Here is a 26994-nt window from a genome sequence, read left to right as displayed (position 1 = left end):
TAATGACATTCTGAGCAGGGCTCACAGGTGACAAAGGAGTCTGTGACAATAAAGATTAGGAACACTGATCTACAGCAATCATGCCAATTTCATGACTCTACTCAGTGAACAGTTTAAAGATGAGCATGTGAACAGTAAGACATGAAAGTAAGCTCACTTTCAAAGTGAGATGAGGGGACGGTGTGCCTCTAGGAAAAGTTTTCTCATTCCTACAATAAGAGAAACAAGTATATAGTCCATCTTCTCTGTATATGAATACATAAGCACGTAGCTCCATGCAACCCTAAGGGGAACCTGTCTAGAAAGAAACTGACACTGAGGAAAGCAGAAGAGAGAAAGATTCTTGATGACATCATTAAGTTACTGAGTATTTTGGGTCTAGAGTCAACAAATACTCAAAAAAGAAAAAAAAAACTAACCAATGTAAAAATACAAGTTTACATAGCCGATCATAATGTGTTGTGATTCTATTTTTCCAAAGTCTAGGTACATTAAAAATTCATTAACTACTTGAGGAATGAAATAATCTTTTTAATATTCCAGTTGAACAATTTTTTGAGAAACTCTGATGCCAAAGAATCCTAATTATAAAACCAATTCTCATTACACAATAGGATAAATGTAGAAGCTACAAGAGATTAAGTTAGAACTATACCAAAACTGAACTGATTTGTACATACCCAGGTTATCAAGTTTTGTCACATGCTGCTGTATATGACAAATGAAAAGTATTGAAAAAATTTCCAGCAATGCCAAGTTTGCATCACTGTTACCCATCATAGGTATATGTAATTAAGAACTGACTATATTAACAGTACACATAGTTAAATAGCAATATGTCTTTAAGTTACTTACATCATCAGTGATACAAAGATATACAATCCTGTCTTGGCAGATGTAATGAAACAAATAACTGTAGAATAAAAGATATAAAACTTACTGTAGTTATAAGCAACACTTTTATCTTCTATGTATGTATAAGTAATTTCAGTACTGCCAATACCACATTATTTACAGATTCAGTCTATTCTCCTCTTCCCGTCCCCCCATACATCTGTTCCTCTCAAGTTAAACTGAATAAGAAATTAAAAGAAGGTCTTAACTGTAGCTTCACAGTAAAACGGCATGTGGATTAACCTTGTGCAAAAACATAATTGGTACCTTAAGACTGGAATAAGAAATGACATATGTGAAGGGACACATGATTAAAATTAAGTCCCAATGGACCATATAGTTTTCCTTTCTTTTTCTTAATATTGCAAAACAAATTCTCAACATTTGAATATCGACTTTGAGCCAGTTACTATGCTACATGTTGAAGATACAAAAGAGAAAACCATCAGTTCCTGCCTTCTTAGGCATCACAGGGCATGGAATTACAGTGCTGCATGGAAAACAGGATGATGAGGAAGTTAAAGGAGTATATAGAACTCTGGGGACATAGAAGAAGCACATAATGGAGATCTGCCCAAGAGTTAAAGAGAATTATTCTTGGAAAATGAGATGTCTGTTCTTAGACCTAAAGAATAAATAAGAGATGATAAGGTAAAGAGTCAGTGAAGAGTGTTCCAGAGTGAAGCAGAAAGTATAAAGGCCTAATGGGCTAGGTTTGTGGCTTAGTGGCAGAGCACTTGCCTAGTATGTGTGAGGCACTGGGTTCAATTCTCAGTACCACATGTAAATAAATAAACAAACAAACAAACAAATAAATAAAATAAAGGTATTGTGTCCATCTACAACTAAAAAAAAAAAATTTAAAAAAAAAGAAAGGTATAAGAGCCTGGAAATAAAATAGCACATAATAGATACAGGAAAGTAAAATTCATTCATATAACTAGAATACAGAATGTATAGAAAAAAATATAAATTGCCTGGATATTTAAGATGCTGGAGAAACAAACACCAGGCTATACAAGACTTTATAAACCACACTGTACATTATATAATGCATAGTCATCCAAAGTAGAGCCTGGGGAGAATATGATCAGATTTGCTGATGATTCCCAAATCCAGATCTGACCTATCTCCTGAGCTTTAATCCTAATACACTACTGTCTATTAGACATGATCCAACTGGATATACCACAGAGAACTTAAAACAGGTCTTAAAATGGAAGTCATCATTTCCCCCCATAAAATTAGTCTCTCCTAAACTAGACTTGGGAATAACTTGGTATACAAGCCATGAGAGATATCAAGATATGATCCCTACCATCAAGGATCCTATAGTTAGGGGACAGAGACAATCAAAACTGCAATTATAAGTGTGATAAGTGCAACAATTTGAATAAATACTAAATGCTATGTAGATATACAAAAAGGAATCATCTAACCTAGTCTGGTGTTTAGGAGTTTCTAGATATCTAAACTCAGGAAGACAAAAGCAGATTTTAAAAAGCCTACATATGATAGGGACTGGAGGTATAGTTTAGTGATAAGAGTGCTTGTCTATCATGCATGAGTCCCTGGGTTCAATCCCCAGCACCACTAAAAAAGTAAGTATGATAAATATACTCCAATAAAAGGTAACAGGTATTATAAAGGCTAGGAATAGAGAAGGAACCTAGCACTGAACTATAAATTGCTAAGTATGGCTGCAGGATAAAAATGAGGACTAAATTAGTAAAAAACAAGGCCAGAGAAAGGAAAAGGGCCAGATTCAGAAAAATTTCCCAAATAATGTTAAGGAACTTTACCCTAAGGGCAGGGAGTGCCTGCTAAAGGAAGGGACATGATCAGAATTGCTCTTTCAGACAGATTAAAAAGTATTTCAGAGGCTGGGGATGTGGCTCGGGCGGTAGCGCGCTTGCCTGGCATGCGTGCGGCCCGGGTTCAATCCTCAGCACCACATACTACAAAGATGTTGTGTCCACCAAAAACTAAAAATAAATATTAAAATTCTCTCTCTCTCTCTCTCTCAAAAAAAAAAAAAAAAAAAAAAAGTATTTCATTTGGGACCTATAGAATGAGCAAAAGTTTACCAGAGGGCCTATAAGGGAAAAGACACTTGCAGAACATATAAAATCATGAAAAAAATGTACCAATGATTGAAATAACACTAAGTCAGGAAATGGCAAGAATTCTTATATAGATAATAAAAAAAGGTCAGGAATGGACAAAATTGCACAGGATTCCATATGCTTTCCCCTGAGCATTTTCCTGGGAATAAACTATAAATACACACTTTGTAAGCCTAATAGGTTTTTGAAGAAACTACAAAACTGTACTCATAAGAGGCTGGGGCTATTTAACCCTCACAGCAAGAAAGTATCATCAAGGGAATTTGAACTACAGATTTAAGGTAGGAGCAACCAAAAGCAAGAAGACCAGTCAGGAGAAAGCTATCTGAAATGACAAATAACGAAGGCCTAAATTAACATTGTGACAATGGGATAGAGGAAACATAATGGATTGAAAAACATGTTGTAGGAGAATGGTAAGGAACTGGTAAAGAAGTTAAATATTATTCTAAAGTTTTAGGGTTAGTCAACTGAGTGGCTAGTGATGTTGTTACAGTAAACAAGAATAGATTTCAGGGGAAAAGTGTTTAACATACAGTAATAAATGATATTTTATTGAGATGATGGAACATGATTATAGGACAGAAACCAAGTCACCAGTTTTAAAAAAAGAAATCTCAGTGATAGAGCCTCACCTCAGAGGATACAAGGGAGAACTGAATCAGGACACAGATGAGAGGCAGACAGATAGTATTTTCTTCTACTAAAATTTACATTCTAATTGGATTATGTATTCTTAGCTTCCCTTGTAGCTACATGTAGCTATGTTATTAAGCTCTGGCACATAATATTATGAGTGAAAGATATATGCCCTACTTCTAAAAGGATTCCATATGCTTTCCCCTGAGCATTTTCCTGGGAATTGACTATAAACACACACTTTGTAAGCCTAATAAGTTTTTGAAGAAACTACAAAGCTAAAAAAAAAAGAAACTACGAAGCTGAACTCATAAAAGGCTGGGGTTATTTAACCCTTACAACAATCTCTGGGCCCCTAAACCCACAATGCAGAAAGCAGACTACAAAACCTATACAGTTCCTGAAAATGACACATTCTCCAATATCCATTCTGGATGTGGCAAAAAGACAATAGACTAGGAAGAACCTCCTGGACAACAAATGCGGGAGTCAGGGAGAAAGAAGAACCACTAATCACTCCCCAGTCAGAACAGAGAGTCTTTGAAATTTCTGTGAAGCAGTTATCTGATCATTGACAGGAGGCAATAGCTTCTACATATTTCTTTCTCTTCTATTTCCCAAATGAAAGTTTTTAACTCTCACTCTGGTGATTCTTTTCTTATTTCACCATTGTTTATAGTATTGGGCTGGGAGAGAAGGTGAAACATATGACTTATTATTTAGTTTACAGTCTGTGAGCCACAGGAGCAACCCCTGGGCCTGATGGAGAGGACCAAGTATTACCCCAAATCTCTGGACTAAGAACAAAATGCAACAACCAGATGAGTCTTTACAGTTACATTTCTCAGAGAAGAGGCATATTCTATGTTTGAAAAGAGGAGTTCACTCAGATATTTGTATGGTTGTAGGAGTAGAATGGAAGACTAAAATCCATTTTCTGATATCTTTAAGTTCCTCTAGAGTCATGGAGCTTTAGCCGAGATTTTGACCACACAGACAGAGATGATATCTCCTGGTCTCCCTCTTAGCTGAGTTACCTACATGACTACACAGTGTACAATAAAATGTCAGGCCACTTCTGGGCCTTACCTTTAAAAAATATTGGAAAAGCACTGAGTTATAAGAAAAACTGAAAGAAGCTGCTTTTTCAAGAGTTGGAAGGCACTGATTGAGAATGGCAGAGCCATCCCACCAGCTCTGAACCACTCACCTCTGAACTATCTTATTTAAATTAATTCTACATCTTGGGGTCTCTCTCATAATAGTTTAGATTGGACTATAAATTATAAAAGTGGTTAGCCATAGAAAGTATTAAGGATCTCCTTCTGAAATAAGAACTAAGGAAATAAGGATGGGTTAAGTAACAAAAGATTTTTAAGCATCAATGAGGAAGGTTTACCAAGATTTCCCATTTATGTCCTTTCAACAAGCCACCAGTACATTTTTCTAAAGCAAAAGCTGTCATAACTGACTGAAAACTTTTGATGCCTTCTGGCTGTCCATACTCTTAACATGCCCTACAAGGCCCTACATGACTTTTCTTCTACCCATCTTTCTGGATTTATCTTTACCATCCTGAGTACCAATCACAGAATAATAACATGCGGTTCCCAAAATATGATCTCATGTCTACATGCTTCTCTACCTGCTATTCCTTCTACCTGAAATGCCATTACCTACTAATCTCTAATATAATCGTGGATTGACCATCTCCCTCATTAAACTCTAATTTCATTGAGGGAAAATACTGCCTTTCTTGTTGTTTCCCCATCACCAAGCAAAGTACCTATCAATAGTTAAGGACTCAGTAAATATTTACTTAAAGAATAAATAAGAAATATTATTTATTTTATATATACCATTTTACCTATCCAAGAACTCCATAGCAAAGAGATTTTTATGTTTAACATTTTCATATCGTCCTTTAAAATAGTAATATCACTTCAATGATAGAATAAAAATAATCACAAGTTAAAAATATAAATAATAAAGTCAGATATTTTCGAAGCTGGTGAAAGTTACTGTTCTATGAGTGTACTCAGGTTAAACTACCTAGAAGCTTGCTTTCTAGCTTTCTACTATTCTGATTAGAGCAGAATTCCTTTCTTTCACCCTCTACCAGATGTAAAGCAGAACTCACTTGCCATGTGAGTATGTTAATTTGTTATTTTCAGAAGGTATCTTAGCCAGAATCTGCTCTGTCACCTCCAGGAAGTTTCCTCCACACCAAGCATGTTTGGCAAGGATAGTGGTTCCCCTGGCAACAACAGCAAAAAGAATGGCCATGGTGTCAATCTATTAAAAGGAAAAAAAGACAGATTTAGAATATTTTTGACATGATCTTTCAAAAGTAACTTACTATCATTTATCAAAATATACCTAGAGACAATACTGAATGCAGTACTAGAACATGAAAATTAACAAAAGACCTAATAGGAGCTGGGGGCAGAGCTCTGTGGTAGAGTGTGTACCTGGCATGTACAAGACCCTGGGTTTGATCCCCAGTACCCCTGCTCCTGAAAAAAAAAAAAACACCAAAAAAAAAAAAAAAACCCAAAACAAAACAAAACAAAAATCCAAGGTCATAGTCTTCTACAAGCTTACAACCTAAGCCATACTGATATGCACATAAGAATGATAAGTTTTTTGAAAAGCAATGACCAACGATAGCAAAAGGACATAAAGATGTCTTCATACTTTAACATAATGATCCCTTCCTGAAAATTTATCCTAGGGAACCAGTTTAACAAAAGTTAGACTCTAGATTCAAAAATGTAGATATTAAAAACAATAGCCCACATTTATTAAATGTTCACTATATGACAGGCAACAGTTTTAAGTACTTTAAATTATTATTATTTTTGGTACCAGGGATTGAACTCTCAAGAGCACTTGACCACTGAGCCACATTCCCAGCCCTATTTTGTATTTTATTTAGAGACAGGGTCTCAATGAGTTACTCAGTGCCTCGCAGTTGCCGAGGCTGGCTTTGAACTCATGATCCTCCTGCCTCAGCCTCCCAAGCTGATGGGATTACAGGTGTGAGCTACTGCACCCCGTGCTTTAAATTATTAATTAATTTAATCCTCCTAACTCAATATGATTATATAATATTACAATATTCCTATTATAGATGAGGAAACTGAAGCACAGATGACTTACATAATTTCCCCAAAATTACAGCTAGTAAGTGATAGAGCTATGACTTACTCTGAGGCAGTATGATTTCAGAAAATACAATGTTAGACTATGGTATACTACCTCTAGTATAAAGGCATTATCTGTAATAGAAACAAAGTGAAAGTAACCGAAACCTTTCACAAAAAAGAAATGGTTTTATAAATTATGGTAATATCTTGTATAAACAAAAAATTCCTAAAACAATATGGCATGAGTTTATTTTCCTTATGTTTGGCTGTGCATATGTGCTATCCCCTCCCCCAACAAGAGACCAGTTTCCCTTATTTAATGGCATAAACTTATAGACATGAATAAACACCTTATTAGTCTTCAATTTACTCTTCAGCCTCATGTTATCTGTTAACATGTTTATTTCCACCCAACAGGCCAGTGGTTCTCAAACTGTAGTGAGGGTATGAATCACCTTGGGTGGCAGAATGAGAGCCACTTCTAAAACTCCAATTCTTGGCATCATCTCCTAAAATTCTGATTCTGTAAGCTTTAGGTGGGACCCTGGAATCTGTATCTGAAACAGTCTTGTCTGAATGCAGGTAATTCATACTTTGTAAACACAGGAGAGAATGCTTGGGGCCAGGGAATCTGCAGATTCCTGACTGGAATTCCAGTACCAAAGGGCAGTAAATAGAAGGAGGCACCCATCTGTCTCTTCAGCTAAACTCCTCTTGTGTTCTCCATTCTATTTTCTTTTTTTGTAATTTTTACTTTGTTATAAATGACAGCAGAATGCATTACAATTCATATTACACATATAGAGCACATTTTTTCATATCTCTGGTTGTATACAAATATATTGACACCATTCATGTCTTCATACATGATCCTAGGGAAATAATGTCCATCTCATTCCACCATCTTTTTTACAACCCTTGCCCCCTCCTTTCCCCTCCTTTCAATCTTATTTTCTAAATGAAGTTGATCCTCAGGATCATGTCCTCAATCATCTTTTACTGGAATTCTCCTTACATATATGTAGCAAGCTATAGTTTCCAAATCACTGTCTCATACTTTTTCACCTTTGATCCTTAAATCTCCCTTAACCATATAACATGTTCCAGTATCCAGTACCTATTTCTTAACATTTTTTTTTTTTTGGCACTAGGGATTGAATCCAGGGGCACTTAACTACTGAGCTACATCCACAGCCCTTTTTTGCAGTTTATTTAGAGACAAGGTCTCACTGAGTTGCTTAGGGCAACTAAGCCAAAAAAAAAAAAAAAAAAAAACCCTCGCTACATTGCTGAGACTGGCTTTGAATTCATGACCCACCTGCCTCAGCCTCCCAAGCCACTAGGATTACAGGCATGCACCATTTTAACTCTTCAACTTACAATACTCTGGCTTTTGCCTTGGCACTCCACAGAACCATGCTTCCTAAGATAATCAACAGCCTCTATATTGCAAAACACAGCACTCACTTCTCTATTCTCTTTCTACTTGGCTTTCCAGAAATAGTCAACACCATTAACCAGTCCTCCTTCTTGAAACACTCTACATCTCCAGCTGCTTTTTCTGTCTTCTTGATGACTTTCTCCTCTCTCTAGTAAATTTTGAGTTTCCCAGGAATAAAGAATATAAGTTACAGAGACACAGTGTTTTAGTCAATAAAAGTAGTTCCCAATTACAAATCACTCTTTGTTGGTACACAGCAAAAGAAACCTAACTTTCCTTTTATATGTCATTAATAGGAGATCCTTCCCCTGTCCTATACTATCAAACATCCCACCTATAATCAAGTCTCACCTGCCTGCAATGAAACACTCTTGAAGTTGAATGTGTAACATCTTTATGAGTATTGAAATAAGAGAAACAACAATGTCAGAAAGAATACTGTATTTGAAGTCACAAAATCTAGCTCTGCTAATTATTAGCAATATATGAATGCCTAAAACTACAGAGTGCTATATAAATATAATACTTATGAAGAAAAAGAATGAAAAGATAAGCCAGAGAGAAGAAAAAAGATAATGAAATATAAAAGAAAGCCCTGTTTCAACACTGTTCCTCCCTGTTTTCTTATTCACTCCTCACTTGGTCCAAGAGCCATCTTCCCAATTATACTTCATTCCTGCTAATAATCTTCTATTAGTTAGTTTCCTGTGGCTGCTATAACAAAGTACCCCAAAATGTGTGGCTTAAAACAAAAGAAATTTATCTGCTCACAAAGGCCAGAAGTTTAAAATCAAGGTATTGGTAGGGCTATGATCTCTCTGAAATCTGTAGGGGAGAATCTGTCTTTGTCTCTTTCTAGTTTCTGTTAGTTTGCTGGCAATTCTTGGTGTTCCTTGGCTGGTAGCTACAGTACTTTTATCTCTACCTCAGTAGTCAAATAACACTAAAATGTATAAGAGTATTCTAGATCATAAATATGTATACATTATAAATAAGCAAAGACACACAATTTAGGGCTGCATTTGTGTTCATGACTATGAAGGCAAAGGTGCCAAAAAATCCCCCTAAATGATAAGGCTTAATTTTTAATGTCTTAGAAACATGTCTGGGTGATCTCAGGGTGATACATTCCTAAAATCATAAAGCAATCATGACTCAAATACTCTTATATTCCTGTCATATTTTTAAAACAGTTTAAAAGTTGTGGTCAGTAGTAATAATTTACAATTGAAAGATATTACATGAAATAAGACTTTAATTTCATTTTTAGAATTGAGTCTTTTATCTAAGACTCTGAAAATGACAGTATAGCAGAGTAACATTAAATTCTCTCAGACTAGGGCTGGGGTTGTGGCTCAGCAGTAGAGCACTTGCCTAGCATGTGCAGGGTTCTGGGTTCGATCCTCGGCCCCACACACACAAAAAAAGGGTATTGTGTCCAACTACAACTAAAACAAAAATATTCTTAAAAAATTATCTCAGACCTATGAGAAAATAGTACTCAAAGATGCATTTGTATCTAGTGAAAAACAAATTATACTATATGTGGTGTATGAACAAAGGTTGTGCAACTGTTCAAAGAAACAGAATTTAATTAATCATATAGCACATGGTAATAGTCAATGAAAAACCAAAGAAAGCATTCTGTATTACTATATTATTAAAAGGAGATATGTTAATTCTTACAACAGTTCATTGCAGAAAGTTTCAGAGGACATATACAATGGAAATTAAGGGTTTTTTTTCTATCTTGTATCATGAGCATACTATTAAATTAGTTGCCCTACTAAATTAATGAGTGGGGCACAAAATACTCTGGAAAGAGATAAAAAACTCATTTTAGAAGGGATGCATGAAACAAGAGAAGGCATGAGGTGAAAAAAAAAACTTAAGGAGAGTAAATAAACCAATCTGATGAGATGGAAGAAAGCACATTTGGTGAACAAAAAGGTTGAGGAATAAGGTTGATGGCTTAATATAGAGAAGACTTTGTATAAATCAAGCTATTTGAATTTGATTAAATGAGGTCTGTTTCAATTCATTACATATATACCAATGGTTTACTATATGACAGCCAAAGTAGTAGAACTGCCATTCAAAGGTGAGGAAGAAGGGACTACTATACTTAATGGAACCATAATATAATGAGGAATAGACATGAAAAAGACAGATAAACCATAAATTCTGATGTTATAATGTTAGAGAAGACATAAAAAATGAAGAACAAGGGCTGGAGTTCAGTGGCAGAGCACTTGCCCAGCATGTATGAAGCACTGAGTTTGATTCTTAGCACCACATAAAAATAAATAAAATAAAGGCATTTTGTCCATCTATAACCATAAAAAATATAAAAAAGAAGAAGGAACACTGGTATGATAGGGAGACAGATGAGGTGTTTAAAGTGCAGTCACAGATCAAAACTATCTTATTGGTATCAAAAATGTTCTTTTTGGACAATGGTTGAGACTGAACCCAATCCCTCTTACTTTCTGAGGATAAGACTATCCAGTCAAGTCAAGCACATATTTTATTTTGTATTAAACAATTTAAAACATCACTTTGACTTTTCCCCCTGCCTATCAAATATGCAAATTTGTGACAGTAGCAATTTCTTATGTCTTGTTTACAGCTAGCCATAATGCCCACCCTTATTAGAGTGTCTAGCATATATCGGCTGTTCAATAAATATTTGTTAAGTGTATGAATGAACCTGGCCTCAGCCACAGTTATTGAAAGTGAAAGAATTGTGTAAAACATGATAGTGATAGTAGTTTCTGGGTTTAAAGATGGGAGAATGGTGGTACAAGTAGTAGATGCCAGTTAATAAGGCAGAATGAAAATGAATTGGTAACTGATTGGTTGTGGAAATTATGGGAGAGGGAGCTATGAAGTATTGATCAAAGAGTAAAGTACATGATCAATTTGATAGATATTGGTCATCAACAAAAATTACAATAACATACATCTCTGACGCTGAGAAAATAGGTCTGGGAAGAGAAATAGGTCTTACTCAAACTGAGCTATGTCAACACTGGGAGATGTAGGAAGGGCTCATGGGGTAAGAGTTGACAAAGGAGCAAGATCAGCCCGAAAAAGGTGAAGCAGAAAGTGACGTCATCGAACAAGGGTATAAAGAGTTTTTAGAAGACTGGCGATTTCAAGAGAGTGAGATACTACAGAAAGGTCTTGCACAACGGTAATTAAGGGATAAAGTTAACATTTCCTAACCCATAATGACAACTTAATTGACGCATTCTGACATTCTTAAACTCGAGGCCTTTTCAGCAGCATAAAACAAAAACAACGCACTTCGCCCAAACTGGATGTGCCCGACAATTCCAACTGCCGACATAGAGAAACCTAAGTCACCTTTGCAATGCCTCCTCGCACCATTCAGCACCTTCCTGTCTATACCTTCTCCCTCCCTTCCTCCGAGGTTTCCTCCCTCCCGCAGGGCACGCCCCACTCCATTTACCAGTCCGGCACCTTGTAAATGCAAGCGAGCTCGAGACCAAGAGGATCGGGCGGCTCTGCGTTGCTGTCTGCCGGTACACGGAGGATAGGACCGGACGCTGCTGACTTCCGTGTAAAGCGCCCCGCCTACGCGTGGGCTCCTGGGAGCGTAAGCGCTCCTCCAATGGGAGCAGGCGGTATGGTTCTGCTGTGTTCCAAGCCTCTGGCACTTCCCCGGAGCCGTACTGCATTCCGGGAGTGGTAGTTCTGACTGGAGTGTCGTGGGGTCTGTCATACATTGTGTCTGCAACAATTGTGGTAACGTCAAACGCTATATAATAATCCATGGAAACGAGCGGATACAAAGCAACAAAAAGAATCTACGAGCACTGAATTAGGGTTTACTGTCAGCAAATCGCCTGTTGCTTCACAAACATGAATTCATCTGACAGGAACTCCCTCTACTTTTGCCATGAAAATTTCTAACTTTCTTGTCTTCCTCACCATTTCTTTCTCCCATTCTTTTGCAATAACGACAACTACTTTCCTTTGCTCTAAGTTGGCCCCTTTATATCCGTTTTCCCTCTTTCCAACACAGTCTAGCTCCATTGATGAACCCCTCATTTTCATCATCCCTCATGGACTACCTACTTATTTGGGGTTTTTTCTTAGCAGCATTTGAAGACTGTCAAAATTCCTCTTACCTATACCATTCCATGCTATACATTGTCTATAACATTCCAAAGTCAAATTTCTCATTTTATAAGCTTGAGAAATACAACGTTTCTTGGAAATTTATCTTTATTATTCCTTCGATACTTCCTTTCCTTTTTTATTATTATCTTTCCTTTTCTCATATTCCAGTTAACCACATGCCAGCATCTAATTCTATTATTAACACCTCCTAAACTTCGTTTTATATTTTTTCATTGTTCTGTCCCTTACCATTCTTGGAGATTTCCTCAATCTTCCATTTCACAAATTCATTCTGCAGTCATTCTATTATCCCATCTATCTTTACTTTTATTTTAACATAATCTTTTCATTTAGTTGTTTCTGTATCATCTTACTCTTTTGTTATTATGCTTATTATGCTTCTAAAAATTATTGTTGGTACCTATTTCAATATTTATGTGATCAACGACCTAGTTTTTCTTTTGAAAAACGTATGCTGCTTACATGTTATTGACCCATGAGCCTTTATTCTACCTACTTACTTGAAAATATCCAAAGTCCAGAACTCTTTCAGATACAAAGAGCTAGACAAATTGACAGGAGTAGAAATGAGCCTCACTGTAGACAACTCTACCTCCAGAAATGCAAATAATCATTCTTCACCCCATGAGACATCTGCTCAACTCTCAGCTCTCTCCTCAGCTCTCCAAGAAAGAACCTTTAGGAGAAGGTACACCAAATACTGTATTTTACTACCTTTGTGGTTTTGAAGAGGAGGATTCGATTGGTAAAGTAGCTATTAGTGATGCTTGTTAATCCCCACTTGTTTTCCTCACCTCACCTTTGCAGACTTTTTGTGCTTCCTTGATTTTACTCCCAAGAATACCTGTATCAGATATCTGAGTTATTTATTTTAAATACCACTATGTAATCTTCTATTTTGAACCAACACAGACAACACACTCCCAAAGCTACAGAAGTAGGATATCGAACTTCTTCCCTCCAAAAAATAAGCTCAACACTATAACTTGGTATTTTCCCCAGCTTCCCTACTCTAATATCCCAATATGGGAATTGGGAAGCTTTTCAATCATAGTGAAGTGTAATTGTAATTTACAACTTTTAGGAAATATAGATCTTTCTAAATAAGAGGAAACAATTTTTTTCTGACCTCATTGGTGATAGCTTTGTATATTCAGACGTGGAGTTCAGTTTGAAAGTAGGAGCTGGGAAATCTTTAAAAAAACATGCTCTCCTTGGGCCAATCAACTATACTTAGGGAAGAAGGAACATGTAAAAATCTCAAATCATGTGATTGGAATAAGAAGAAGGAGAGTTTCCAGAATAAGGGTAGTACTGAAAACGAAAACAATAGATATTCATTGAACCTGAATTGTTTATTCCAGTTTTTAATTCCTTTTTTTTAAAAAAATGGAAGTATTCATCTTATTCATTTGTAAGAAACTTTTATATGTATTTAGGACATAAACCCCTCAGATGTTTGTTATGTTGCAAATGCCTTTAACATTGTTAATATTTTATCTTAGTTACAGTACTTTAAAGAAATTTTAGGTTTTACGTAATCATATATATTATATCCATCTTTTCCTTGATGCTTAGGGGAAAAGGCCTATATCAATATTCTGACACTTTCGCCAAGGTTTTTTGCTTTCATTCTTATGTTTAACTCTTTTTTCTACCTGTTTTATATTTTGATGTATGCTTATAAGAAAATTATCAAATTTTATTTTTTACTATATTTTATTGAACTATTTTGCAATTAATTTGAAATGATTTATTATATAGCAAGTTTTATTATATAGCAAGTTTTTATGTATAGTTGCATCTATTTCTTCTATTATTGGTTTCTAGTCCTTCACTGGAAACAAATGTTCTAATTACTGCAGCTTTATAATGTTTTAATATCTGAAAGGGCAAAACACTCCCTAGTATTTGTTATTCAGAATGATGTTGGCTATTCTTGTGCATATATTTTCTATGTGAACATAAGGATCATTGTATCAGATCCCTCTCCCCAAATAATCCTATTTGGCTCTGAATAGAAACTGTATTAAACCTGAAAATTAAATTGCAAAAAATTAAAAATCTAATGACATTGAAATATTACAATCCTGAAAGCTTATGACATTTCCCCTTCTAGGAACATGGAGGTTGGTTTGTTCATGCAAGTATTTTTTTAAGTCCTTTAGTAAGCTTTTAAAATATTACATTTTCTAGTATTATACAGATTCTTGTTTTGTATCATATTATTATGTTTCTTAAAGAGTTTACATTTTCAGCATATATTCTAAATGGTTATTATTTATTTGATGGAAAACTATATATTTTAAATTTTATTTTTACCACAACATATTACTTTACTCTCATGTTCCAATGGGTTTTTTCCAGTTAATCGCCTTGAATTTTAAAATTACAAATAGACAAGAGTGAAATTTATAAATAAAGTATTTCTATAAAGTATGTAGTATGTATAAAAATGCTGCTCTTTCTGGTCAGTATTTGTAAGTCTTATTTATTTTTAAGATTTTATATTATTTATTTGTTTATTTAGGTACTGAGGATTGAAACAAGAGCTTAGCATTCTTACCACTGAGCTACACCTCAGCTCTTTTTCACCATTATTTTGAGACAGGGTTTCATTAAGTTGCTCAGGCTGGCCTTGAACTTATGATCCTCCTGCTTCAGTCCCTCTAGTAGTTGGGATTATAGGTATGCATCCACATGCTTGGCTCTACGTTTTATTTCTTTTTCTTGTTCTACTGCATTGAAAATTACTTGCAGAATTATGTTATGTTGATAATGGTCATCCTTCTCTTGTTTCTAAGAATGAGTATTGGTTCCAGATATACGATTTGTATCATGTTCAGGAAATATCCTTTTACCATAGTTTCCTGAGGTCTAAAAAAATCTAGTTATGGATGCTCAATTTTGTCACATAATTTTTAGATACATTTTATGAGGAATTATTTTTAAACCTATAGATCAAATAGTTCATATAATAAATTTTCTGGTATTGAATTATTTTTTATTCCTGGCATAAATTGTGTTTAGTTGTGATATACTCAATTTGCTACCATTTTTAAAAAATTTTTATCCTAAGGTCATAAGTGATGTTATTCAGTAACTTTATAATATGCATTTTTCTTTGAATTTTGATATTTATTTCATTCAAAATTAGGATGATCTTCTGGAACTGTTAAAAATATCATGACAATATTTATTCCATGCAGGCTTTTAATAATATACCTGATAAACCTTATTTTCCATTAACTTAATTTCTTCCATTTTTTTATCTATTTAAACTTTGGGGTGGGATACCAGGATTGAACCCAGGGGGCCTTAACCACTGAGCCACATCCCACCCCTTTTTATATTATATTTAAAGACAGGGTCTTGTTAAGTTGCTGAGGCTGGCTTTGAACTCCCAATCCTTTCTCCTGCCTCAGCCCCCTGAGCCAGCCACTGGGATTACAGGCATGTGCCAACACACCTGGATTCTACTAGAATTTTAAAATTTCTCCTATAATCAATTTAGTACTTTCTTCTAGATAATCTTTTTTTTCAAATTATTTTTAAGTGTCACCAGTGATATTTGTTAGGTTTTCACCTTGTGAAATTTTCATGTTATACCTACTTCTCTTGAACATTGTGTAATTCTTCTGTCTCTCATTGTTCTTGAACAGACTTACTAAACATAGCAAATTGATAGCTATGTACCATAATCTGCATTCTGTTTTTTTTTTTTTCTGGGCACAAAAACAGACTACATTTTCCAGACCTTCTTGCTGAAGTAGACAGACAATTTAGAGTAATTATATGAGTTTTGGCCAATGGTATGTGTGACATTTGCAGATCTGACATTTAGGAATTTTCCATGTACACTCCTCAATGTTTGTTTCTCCTTTCAGTGGACAAAAAATGAGATAACCAGTGCAACTTTGGGTGCAATTTATTGAAGACTGAAGAGCCCTGAATGACCATGTAGAAGCAAAGCATCCCTTGCCTACTAAGCTCATCCGCCTTATACTATTATATGAATGAGGAACTTTAAGTGTGCTTGAACCAGTAAACATTTTGAGGTCTGTTTGTTTCTAATACCCTCAATAATTTTTTTCAACAATAGGCTTCAATTTATCAATTTTTCTATTTTGAAATTATATGCAGTTATTTTTTATTAATTTTCCCATTTACTTTGTGCTGGTGTTACTGTTGCTGTTTTGCTATTCTATTTCTAACTTATTAATCAATATATACTACATTTATTTTCAGTTTTGTTTAGTAATCAAGGTGTGTAAGGAGTTACAAGTTCTTCAGACTATAATTTTTACAGCAACACGTTTTGAAAAATAATATTTTCAGTGTTCATATCCTTAAATCATTTGTAGTTACAAATTTTGTAAGGGTAAGCATGTTATTTATTATAATTAGCATTTTAAATATTTTATTTGGGGTTAACATGTATAGATTGTACATATTAAGGCAGGTGAAAGCGTGGGATGGGAATAAATGGTGGTTGGATTTGATTAGGACATACTATATGCATGTGTTGAAGTATTACACTGAATCCCATTAATATGTAGTTGCAATTTTGATTTCATATTTGATCCAGAACTTATTTTCAAGATGTTTTAATTTTTTTTTTCCAAATAGTTGGATCTCATCCATGTCCTGCATGGGCGAGGGAAGGGTTCCCTTCCCAAGGGATGGGCTGGCTGAGAAATAAAAGCTAAGAAAATAATACTACAAAATAACCACAGGACACAGAAATATAGTTTCAGACTAGAGGCTGTGATGGGCCAAGCTGACCAGCTGGGTACAGCTTCTAACAAAGAATGGAGCCCACACCCGGTTTATTTATATCAGAACAGATCAAAGGAATTAGATAGAAAGTTCTTCGCCAAAACAGGATAGAGGTGTGGGTAGGGTCACGTCCATCTCTTGTGCTGTGGGGGATCTCTTGGCAGAGCTGAAGGGGAGTTCACATGTAATGGGCAATCTTAATAGCGGGATTGCCACTATGTTCCCAAACACTGGATCTACCCCTTCACTGGCTTCGATGCTGAAAAGGTCCTCACACATTTCACGGGTGGCTTTCAGCAGTTGGGGATTTTATGCAGACATTTCTTAATTTCCAGTTTATAACATTGTGATTAATGTATTTAGTTTTCATGATCTCTGTTTTGAGACTGAGTTTTCATTTATGACTTAGTACATTGTCAATTTTCCCATACTTCCAAAAAAGTTTCTTTTTTCATATGAATGTGGATATCTAACCACATTTTTCAGTTGTTAGCTCTTTTTAATTTTTTTATCTAGATAATCTGCCAAAAACTCTCAGGAAAAATGTGGAATGACTTAGAAATATGCAAAAATGACTGTGTATCCATTTAGTGGAATACTGGGCAATGGAATTCCAGTAATCTGATTCTAGAGAGATTTATGACTTTGGCTTTGACATGACTTTTACAAATCTAAAAGTTGTAGAATACTAATGGTAGTATAAAAGATTTTTGTCCATAGAAATGCAAATGAGTATTGTTTAATACATATACAACTGATTTACATAATATATAGTACATATGAATACAAATTTTCATCTGTTAGCAAACATATATCTACACTTCATACTTTTTCTTTTTAAAATATTTATTGGTTGTTTTTAGTTATGCATGACAATAGGATTCATTTTGACATAATTATAAAATTATGGAATATAATTTGTTCTAATTCAGTCCCTAGTACTTCCCATTCTCTTCCCTTCCTCCCTCCCCCTGTTCTCTTCCCTCTACTGTACTGCTCTTTCTGCTATTTACTTAGTTTTTTTTTAAATTAGAGTCTTCTAGATGTACATGATGGTGAGATTCACTGTGGTATATTCATATATGTACATAGGAACGTTAGCTCAGATTCATTCCACTGTCTTTCCCTAGCCCATCCCTCCTCCCTTCCTTTAATTCCCCTTTGTCCACTCCCACTGATATTTCTTCTATCCTTTTTTATTTTCTCTCCCCCTTATTTTGGATTAGCTTATGCATATCAAAGAAAACATTGGACCTTTGACTTTTTGGAACTAGATTATTTCACTATGCATGATAGTCTCCATTTCCTTTGATTTACCTATAAATGCCATAAAGTCATTCTTCTTTATGACTGATTTATACTCCATTGTGTATATATACCATATTTTATTTATCCATTCTTCAGTTGAAAGGCATCTAGTCTAGCTACATAGCTTGGCTATTGTGAATTGTGCTACTGCTGTAGTGGTGGTGTCACCTTATTATGCTGATTTAAAGTTTTTTGGGTTTATATCAAGGAGTGGGATAACTGGGTCAAATGGTAGTTCCATTCCAAGTTCTTAAAGGCATCTCCATACTGCTTTCAAGAGTGGTTGCACCAATGTTCAGTCCCACCAACAATGTATGAGTGTACCCTTTTCCTCACATCCTTGCCAACATTTATTGTTACTTTTTTAAAATGCTTTTTGTGATTGAGATATATATATATATATATATATATATATATATATATATATTTTTTTTTTTTTTTTTTTTTCTTTTCAATCCCCCCTGGGGATTCAACCTAGGGCTTTGTGCATGCAAGGCAGGCACTCTACCAACTGAGCTATATTCCCAGCCCTTATTGTTACTTGTATTCTTAATAATTGCCATTTTAACTGGAGTGAGGTAGAATCTCAGTGTAGTTTTAATTTATGTTTATCTAATTACTAGAGATGTTGAACACTTTTTCATATATTCGTCGACCATTTGTATTTCTTCTTTTTTGAGGGGGAGGTATTGGGGTTTGAATTCAGGGGCACTCAGCCACTGAGTCACATCACCAGCCCTATTTTGTATTTTACAAGACAGGGTCTTACTGAGTTGCATAGTGCCTTGCTTTTTCTGAGGCTGTCTTTGAACTCATGATCCTCTTGCCTCAACCTCCTGAGCTGCTAGGATTACAGGCATGCACCATTGTATTCGGCTGTATTTCTTCTTTTGAGAAACGGCTGTTTAGTTTCTTTGCCCATTTCTTGATTGGATTATTTGGTGTGCGTGTGTGTGTGTGTGTGTGTGTGTGTTAAGTTTTTTGAGTTCTTTACATATCCTGGATATTAATGCTGTATCTGATTGAAAACAATGCTCTTCATTGTTTCCTGTGTTGTGAAGAAGCTTTTAAATTTGATGCCATCCCATTTATTGATTTTTTAAATTTTACTTCTTGCTCTTCAGAGTCTTGTTAAGGAAGTCAGTTCTTGAGCTGACATGTTGGAGTGTTGGGCCTATTTTCTTCTATCAGTTGCAGGGGTTCTGATCTAATTCCTAGGCCTTTGATTTTGTGCAGGGTGATAGATAGGGGTTAAATTTCATTCTATTACATATGGATTTCCAGTTTTTCCAGCACTATTTGTTTAGAAGATTTTCTTTTCTCCAATGTATGTTTTCAGCACCTTTGTTTAATATGAGATAATTGTATTTATGTGGGTTTGTCTCTGTGTTTTCTATTCAATTCCGTTGGATTTTGTGTCTGTTTTGTTACCAGTACCATTCTGTTGTTGCTACTGTAGCTCTGTAGCATAATTAGATCTGGTATTATGATGACTCCTGCTTTGCTTTTCTCACTAAGGATTACTTTGGGCTAATCTGGGTCTCTTTTTTTTCCTAATGAATTTCATAACTACTTTTTCTAGTTCTGTGAAGAAAGTCTTTTCAATTTTTATGGGAATTACGTTGAATCTGTGTAACACTTTTGGTAGTATAGCCATTTTGACAATATTAATTCTGCCTATCCAAGAACATGGGAGGTCTTTCCATCTTTTAAGGTCTTCTTTGATTTTTTTTCTTTAGTGTTCTATAGTTTTCATTGTAAAGTTCCTTTGTTTTTTACCTCTTTTGTTTGATTAATTCTGAAGTGTTTTTTTGAGGTTATTGGGAATGAGATAGTTTTCCCAATTTCTTTTTCAGCATATTTATCATTGAAGCATAGAAACACAATTGATTTCTGGGTGTTGATTTTGTGTCCTGCTACTTTGCCAAATTTATTTATGAGCTCTAGAAATATTCTGGTGGAGTTTTTTCAGGTCTTCTAAATATAGGATCATGTCATCAGCAAACAGAGATTATTTAAGCTCTCTTTTCTAATTTGTATTCCTTTAATTTTTTTTCTCTTGCCTCATTGCTCTAGCTAGAGTTCCAAGGAGTGGTGAAAGTGGGCGTCCTTGTTTTGTTCCTGTTTTTAGAGGAAATGATTTCATTTTTCTCCATTCAGAATAACATTGGCCTTTTTTGTCATACATAGACTTTACAATCTTGGTATATGTTCCTTCTGTGCCTAGTTGTTCTTATGTTTTAAACATGAATGGGTGCTGTACTTTGTCAAATGCTTTTCTGCATCTATTGAAATAATCATGTGACTCTTGTCTTTATCTATTTATGTGGTAAATTATGTTCATTGATTTCCATATGTTAAACCAAACTTGCATCCCTGTGATAAAACCCACTTGACCATGGTGCACTGTTTTGAAAAGAATATATTTAGTTGTAGATGTACACAATACTTTTATTTTATTTATTTTTATGTGGTGCTAAGGATTGAACCCAGTGCCTCACACGTGGTAGGCAAGTGCTCTACCACTGAGACCAACCACAGCCCTGCACTATATTTTAATGTGTTTTTCTATGTCATTTACCAATATTTTATTATGATTTTTGCATCTGTGTTCATCAAGCATATTGGCCTGCAGCTTTCTCTCTTTGATGTTTCTTTGTCTGGTTTTGGTATCAAGGTGATTCTGGCTTCTTAGAATGAGTTTGGCAGAGTTTCCTTCTTTTCTATTTCATGGAATAATTTGAGGAAGATTTCTATTCGTTCTTCTTTAAAGGTCTGGTAGAACTCTGCCGAGAATCCATCCATCCACCATGCGACCAGCCACTGGTTTCATTAAAGAGGTTCTTGGCATAAAAGTTAACTAGTGAGATCGAAATAAAACACACAGACTCAGTTACCTTTTTCTATGACCAGGTCCGAGACGGCTCCCCCTCTGGCTCTCACCTCGAACCACCCGGTAGGGCAGCAAGGATTACTCAGGGCTAGCAGGAGAGAGAGAGAGGGAGCACGCCAGGGAGTAGCCTTTTATTGGGGAACAAGAAATTCAGGGGAGAATTCCATCCAATGAAGGTTGAGGGGGGCCGCACTCCAAGGTCAGGGTCAGTGATTGGCCCCCGGGGTCAGTGGTCAGTCACACCCCCACACGGACAGGCTCTCTCATCAGGAGAGGGCCGGGAAAGCTCTGACTCAGTTAGCCAGAGCGCCTCAGACCCAAACCGGGAGTTGCCCAGTCACGTGTGAGAATGGCTCCCCACACATCCAGGCCTGGGCTTTTCTTTGTTGAAAGGCTTTTGATGGCTACTTAAGTTTCATTACTTGGAATTGGCCTGTTTAAATTTTCTATATCCTTCTGGTTCAATTTGGTTAGGTTATATGTCTCTAGGAATTTGCCAATGTTTTCAAGATTTTCTAGCTTATTGGAGTATAAATTTTCAAAATGGTTTCTGATGATCCTTTGGTAGTAGATGTGCTGATATTTCCTTTTTCATCTAAGATTTTGATAATTTGAGTTCTTTATTCTTTCTTTTGGTTAACTTAGTTAAGGGTTTATCAATTTTATTTATCCTTGCAAAAACCAACTCTGTTTCATTGATCTTTTGTATTTTTTATCTCAATTTCTTTGATTTCAGCTCTAATTTTAATTATTTCCAGTCTTCTACTGATTTTTATATTAGTTTGTTCTTTTTCTAGGTCCTTCAGAATAATGCTAGGTTATTTATTTGGTATCTTTCTATTCTTTTAATGTCTGAGCTAAATGCTATGAGATTCACTCTTAGAACTGCCTTTATATTGTCCCAGAGATTTTGATGTTGTATCACTATTCTCCTTTACTTCTAAGAGTTTCTTAATTTCTCTCCTGATTTATTCTGCTATTAATTCATCATTTAAACATGTTTTATTTAATCCACAGTGGTTTCTGTTTTCTATTTTATCATTGACATCTAATTTCATTTCATTATGATATGATATGTAAGGTATTATCTCTATTTTTTGTGTGTTTGCTAAGATTTCCTTTATGGCCTAAAATGTTGTCTATTTTAGAATATGTCCCATATGCTGCTGAGAAAAAAGTGAATTCAATCTATAGATGTCTGTTAGATATATATTATTAATTGTATGTTTTAGTTATGTAGCATCCACTTAGTTTTTGTTTGGCTGATATATCCAGTGACTCCTTCATATTTTCTTTTAAACCAATTTTAACACATTATTGATTCCCTCATTAATTAGTAAGCTAAATAGAGTCTTTGACAATATTTATTTTATATTTGTATAAGTCACAATTTTACTGTCTTGAAAATTACCCATTAATATCATAAGACAAATTAAAAATGTTTCCATTAGCATTATTTTTATCTTAGTACTATCATATTTACATTGTTAATTGAACATTTTACCCATATAAAAGGGCATAATTAATCCTTTTTATTGTTGTTTGCTTAGGTGTTTTTTCTTTGATGTACTCATTGTGATCTTGCCTTTTAAAATAATTTTATAGGGCTGGGGATGTGGCTCAAGAGGTAGCGTGCTCGCCTGGCATGCGTGCGGCGCTGGGTTCGATCCTCAGCACCACATACAAATAAAGATGTTGTGTCCACCGAAAACTAAAATTAAACAATAAATATTAAAAAATTCTCTCTCTCTTAAAAAATAAATAAAATAATTTTATTTTTATTTACTAATTTTCACTATGTAAGCAAAACCATGCTATTTATAAAGATCATAAACAATAAGGAAATGTATCAGTTGATAAATAAAATTCTTCTTTTCTACCATTCTCATCTCCATAGTAATGCATTTCAAACATAGCCCCCTTCTTCATTATTTGCATAAATACACTCACTCAATGCATAATACTCTGTAATTTGCTTTGTTCATGTACTGCATCTTAGGTAAATTTTGATACTAGTATATATGGCTCTACTCCATCCTCTTAAAGGACTATGTAATATTTCTTTGGATAAGTGTTTCATAAATAATTTAACAAGTCATTTTGTTTTTTGGTACTGGGGATTGAACTCAGGGACACTTAACAACTGAGCCACATTCCCAGCCCTTTTTTATATTTTTATTTAGAGACAGGATCTTGATAAGTTGCTTAGGGCCTCACTAAATTGCTGAGGCTGGCTTTGAACTCATGAGTCTCCTGCCTAAACCTCGCAAGCCACTAGGATTACAGGTATACACCACCATGCCCAGCTTAACAAGTCATTTTGATGGACATGTAGGCTATTTTTAGTGTTTTTTTGTTATAATGATTAATGCTTCCATTAACATTATATATTCATTCAGTACATGTTTATTTCATCTCTATGAGTGTATTTTATTCACAATGTGAAGTAATAGATGTTTTACACAGGTATGCAACATGTTCTGGTTTAGACTTTTTTTCTTAAATACATGAAAACAGTGGAATGCATTACAATCCTTATTACACATATAGAGCACAATTTTTCTTAACTCTCTATATAAAGTATGTTCACGCCAATTTATGCCATTATACATGTACTTTTTTGCATTACAATTCTTAATACACATATATACCACAATTTTTCATATCTCTGTTTATATATAAGGTATGTTGACACCCAATTCAAGTCTTCATACATGTACTTCGTATAATGATGACCATCACATTCCACCAAGAGATTACTCTGACTACTGTATGGAAAATAAATTGTAGAGAGTAAGGATCAGAGGTAGGATTAGTAAGATATTTTAGTAGCCTATGCTCTAGGATATGTGCACATGGAACAGGAATGTAGTGATACAAGATCTATATTAAAGGCAGAGTTGACATTATTTGAAGCTGAATTTACATATATATAAATTTGTTCCCTCTGGATTTTTTTTCTTATGGGTAAGTCTAATCACTATTTGTTGCATAATTTCTTTTTCACTTACTAATTTGAACTACAGTTGCTCCTTGACTTATAATGGGGTTACATCCCAATTGACCCATTTTAGTTTGAAAATATTATAAATTAAAATGTATTAAATAGTTAACCTACTTAACATCATAGTTTAGCAACATATATACTGTAGAATATCAGTAGTTTACCCTCATGATCATGTTACTGACTGGGAACAGCAACTCACTGCCACTGTCCAGCATTGTGTTAAAGTATCATTGTAACAAATATTGTTACCTGGGAAAAAATCAAAATTCAAAGTATTGTTTATGCTCACCGCAGTTCCCACTGTAAGGTCTGTCTACAGAAATGATTGATAAGAGGTCTTCACAGATGCCCAGTCTTCACACATTTGTTTCTTAAAGTATTCGTGAATTCTGTGTCTTCTGGACACTCTAGTGTTGGTGAATTGGTCTTAAATGACAAATTTATTGTAATATTCCAATGTCCTTTCTACATTAAACTCAGGCATGTCTAATCTTTCAAATTTGTTCACTGTGGGCCACCTTTTTTTTCTATATTTCAGCCAAGAAATCAAACCAATGGTTAGAGCCCTTCCAAATCCCCTCAGTTGCAATATTAAATGCAGAATCTCTGTTTAGTTAGTCCTAAATAAATATAGCCAGATCAAACTTTATAATCCTTCCACCAATATCTTACATTTTTAATGTCCATTCCAACACATGTTCCCTGAATTTCTGCCTGTATAAATTAGAAAACTTTAGATTTTTGGAGTACAGCACATCTCCTCATAAATGACACTTTTAACCACACCCCGAGAGGCCTGTTGGGACTTTGAGCACAGTTAGAGGTCTAAAAACAAAGGGAGGAGATGGGGATGGTTTCTGAGGAGAATTAACATTGTCATGTGTGGAAACTGCCTCATAGAGGGCCTTGAAATTTTTCTCAGGTAACATAGAGTTAATTCCCTCAGACAGAATAAAGAGACCACTTCCACTGGCAAACAAAACTTGATAATATATAGGGGCTTAATATTCCCAACTTTATCAGAATCTTCTCTTATGTACCCATCCCAAGTTATAGGATCCCATTCTTTCTTGATCAATGCTCTCACATTTTTTATTTATTTTATTTCTGAAAACAAGTTTTATTTAAATAAGGGTTTAAATACATTACATAACACTAAAACTAGAAGGGAAAAAGAAAACCAAAAACCAGTTTATCACTTCACATGGCACTGGGAAGATGTTGCTAGTGAGTTGCAAGCTCTACAATTAGCTACAGGACTGATAACATCAGTTTGGTATTTGTCAAAAGTTTAACTCATATTAAGCTGGCCTCACATTCTATTGTTTTGGACACCCCTTAGCTAGAATATAGTCAAAGACCTTTGTGGCAAGCTAGATGTTACATCACCTCACTGGAAGGAAGGTGGCCTCTGAGTTCTGCCCACCTGGTCAGGTTAGACACCAGGGATTGTTTTTAAAAAACAAAAACGAAACAAACAAAAAACCAAAACTACTAAAGACCCCATCTAGTGGTACAGCTGCCTACCCCATCCTCCTGATCAGGTCATGACACTCTGAGGGCAGGGGCCTCAGCTGAGGGAGAGTGGAGAAGCTTCTGGTCAGACACAGCCATCTGATCATGGGGCTCTGGGCTTTGCTGAAACATCATGTTATTGCTTTGTTTCAGGGTGGACACTTCCAGGTACCTACTGCTTGACCTCTGTTTAAATGAGGGACTTCAAGGCTAGACAGCAGGGCTGTTTTCAGTTTATTACATGAAGGAGTTACACTAGTCCAAGTTAAAAGTGGACCCTAAATGGTTATATTATACAAGCTGTGAGGTTTTTAAACTTGTGACAAGGGACAGAAGGGAAATTCTGTTCATGCAAGGAAATCCTCACTTAAGCTTCAGTGAGCCACAAACACTTAAAACCCATGAACCTTTGGCTGATCGTCCTTAGCCAGTCCAATCTCTACCAGGAACTGGCATAGGTTCTTGCTCTGGTCACCCTGTAGCTGAATTACTTCTCCATATTCTGGATGCTCAATTACAGTACCATGGCAGGCAAATTTATTGTTAAACGCCTTCACTAGTTTCTTTTTATTGTAATCATCAGATCCCTTGGACAGTAATAAGGGTCTTCCTGCCATTTCTCTGTTGAATTCTTGTAATCCTCAGTGGCAGCAGGAAGCAGGTCATCACTCTTACTTGCATCAGCAAAGGGGTGGAAAGAGTGGAGGTTCTTGATAGCACACATACCATATGATTCCAGGATTCCTTTTCCTGGCCTGCTGAAGGCCCCTGCTGGAAAAGTTGGGGCAGTGGAGGTGGGGGGCACACGGAGCATCGGGAAGCGAGGCTGCTGAGTCCTCGGTGGCGGCTCAGTGACTGGGGCAGGGCCCATGTTTTTATTTTTAATTGGTAATAATTTTACACATTTATGGGGTACAGCGTGATATTTCAGCACATGTATAGAGTACATAATAATAAGATAATGGTAATTGACATAACCTTCACCTTAAACATTTATTACTTTTTTGTGTTGCAAGTATTCAAAATTATCTCTTACAGTTATTTTGAAATATGATGTTAATTTCTGTCCTCCA

General features: G+C 35.3%; 1 protein-coding gene and 1 pseudogene across 4 annotated transcripts in view; both read right to left on the bottom strand.

Annotated features, from left to right (window-relative positions):
• The window catches only part of Vamp7 (vesicle associated membrane protein 7), a 46439-nt gene extending 34605 nt beyond the window's left edge, over positions 1-11834 (bottom strand). For 3 of the 4 annotated variants that reach the window (XM_027923025.2, XM_027923028.2, XM_027923027.2), the window contains exons 1-3: positions 11736-11834; positions 5800-5954; positions 856-913 (exon numbers count right to left, since the gene is read on the bottom strand). In XM_027923025.2, the coding sequence (XP_027778826.1) occupies positions 856-913; positions 5800-5945 (204 nt within the window). In that variant the 5' untranslated portion in view covers positions 5946-5954; positions 11736-11834. Of the gene's footprint in view, positions 1-855; positions 914-5799; positions 5955-11724 lie in introns of all 4 variants that reach the window. The other variant, XM_071606207.1, reaches the window with a different exon arrangement.
• A 14479-nt stretch (positions 11835-26313) lies between these two features.
• Positions 26314-26645, bottom strand: LOC114081547 (eukaryotic translation initiation factor 1 pseudogene; annotated as a pseudogene).
• Between the last annotated feature and the right edge of the window lie 349 nt (positions 26646-26994).

This window comes from Marmota flaviventris, chromosome X (assembly GCF_047511675.1).
Source record: "Marmota flaviventris isolate mMarFla1 chromosome X, mMarFla1.hap1, whole genome shotgun sequence".
Lineage (NCBI taxonomy): Eukaryota > Metazoa > Chordata > Mammalia > Rodentia > Sciuridae > Marmota > Marmota flaviventris.
The sequence above is the reverse complement of the archived record's forward strand: the minus strand, read 5'-3'. Positions and strand labels throughout refer to the sequence as shown.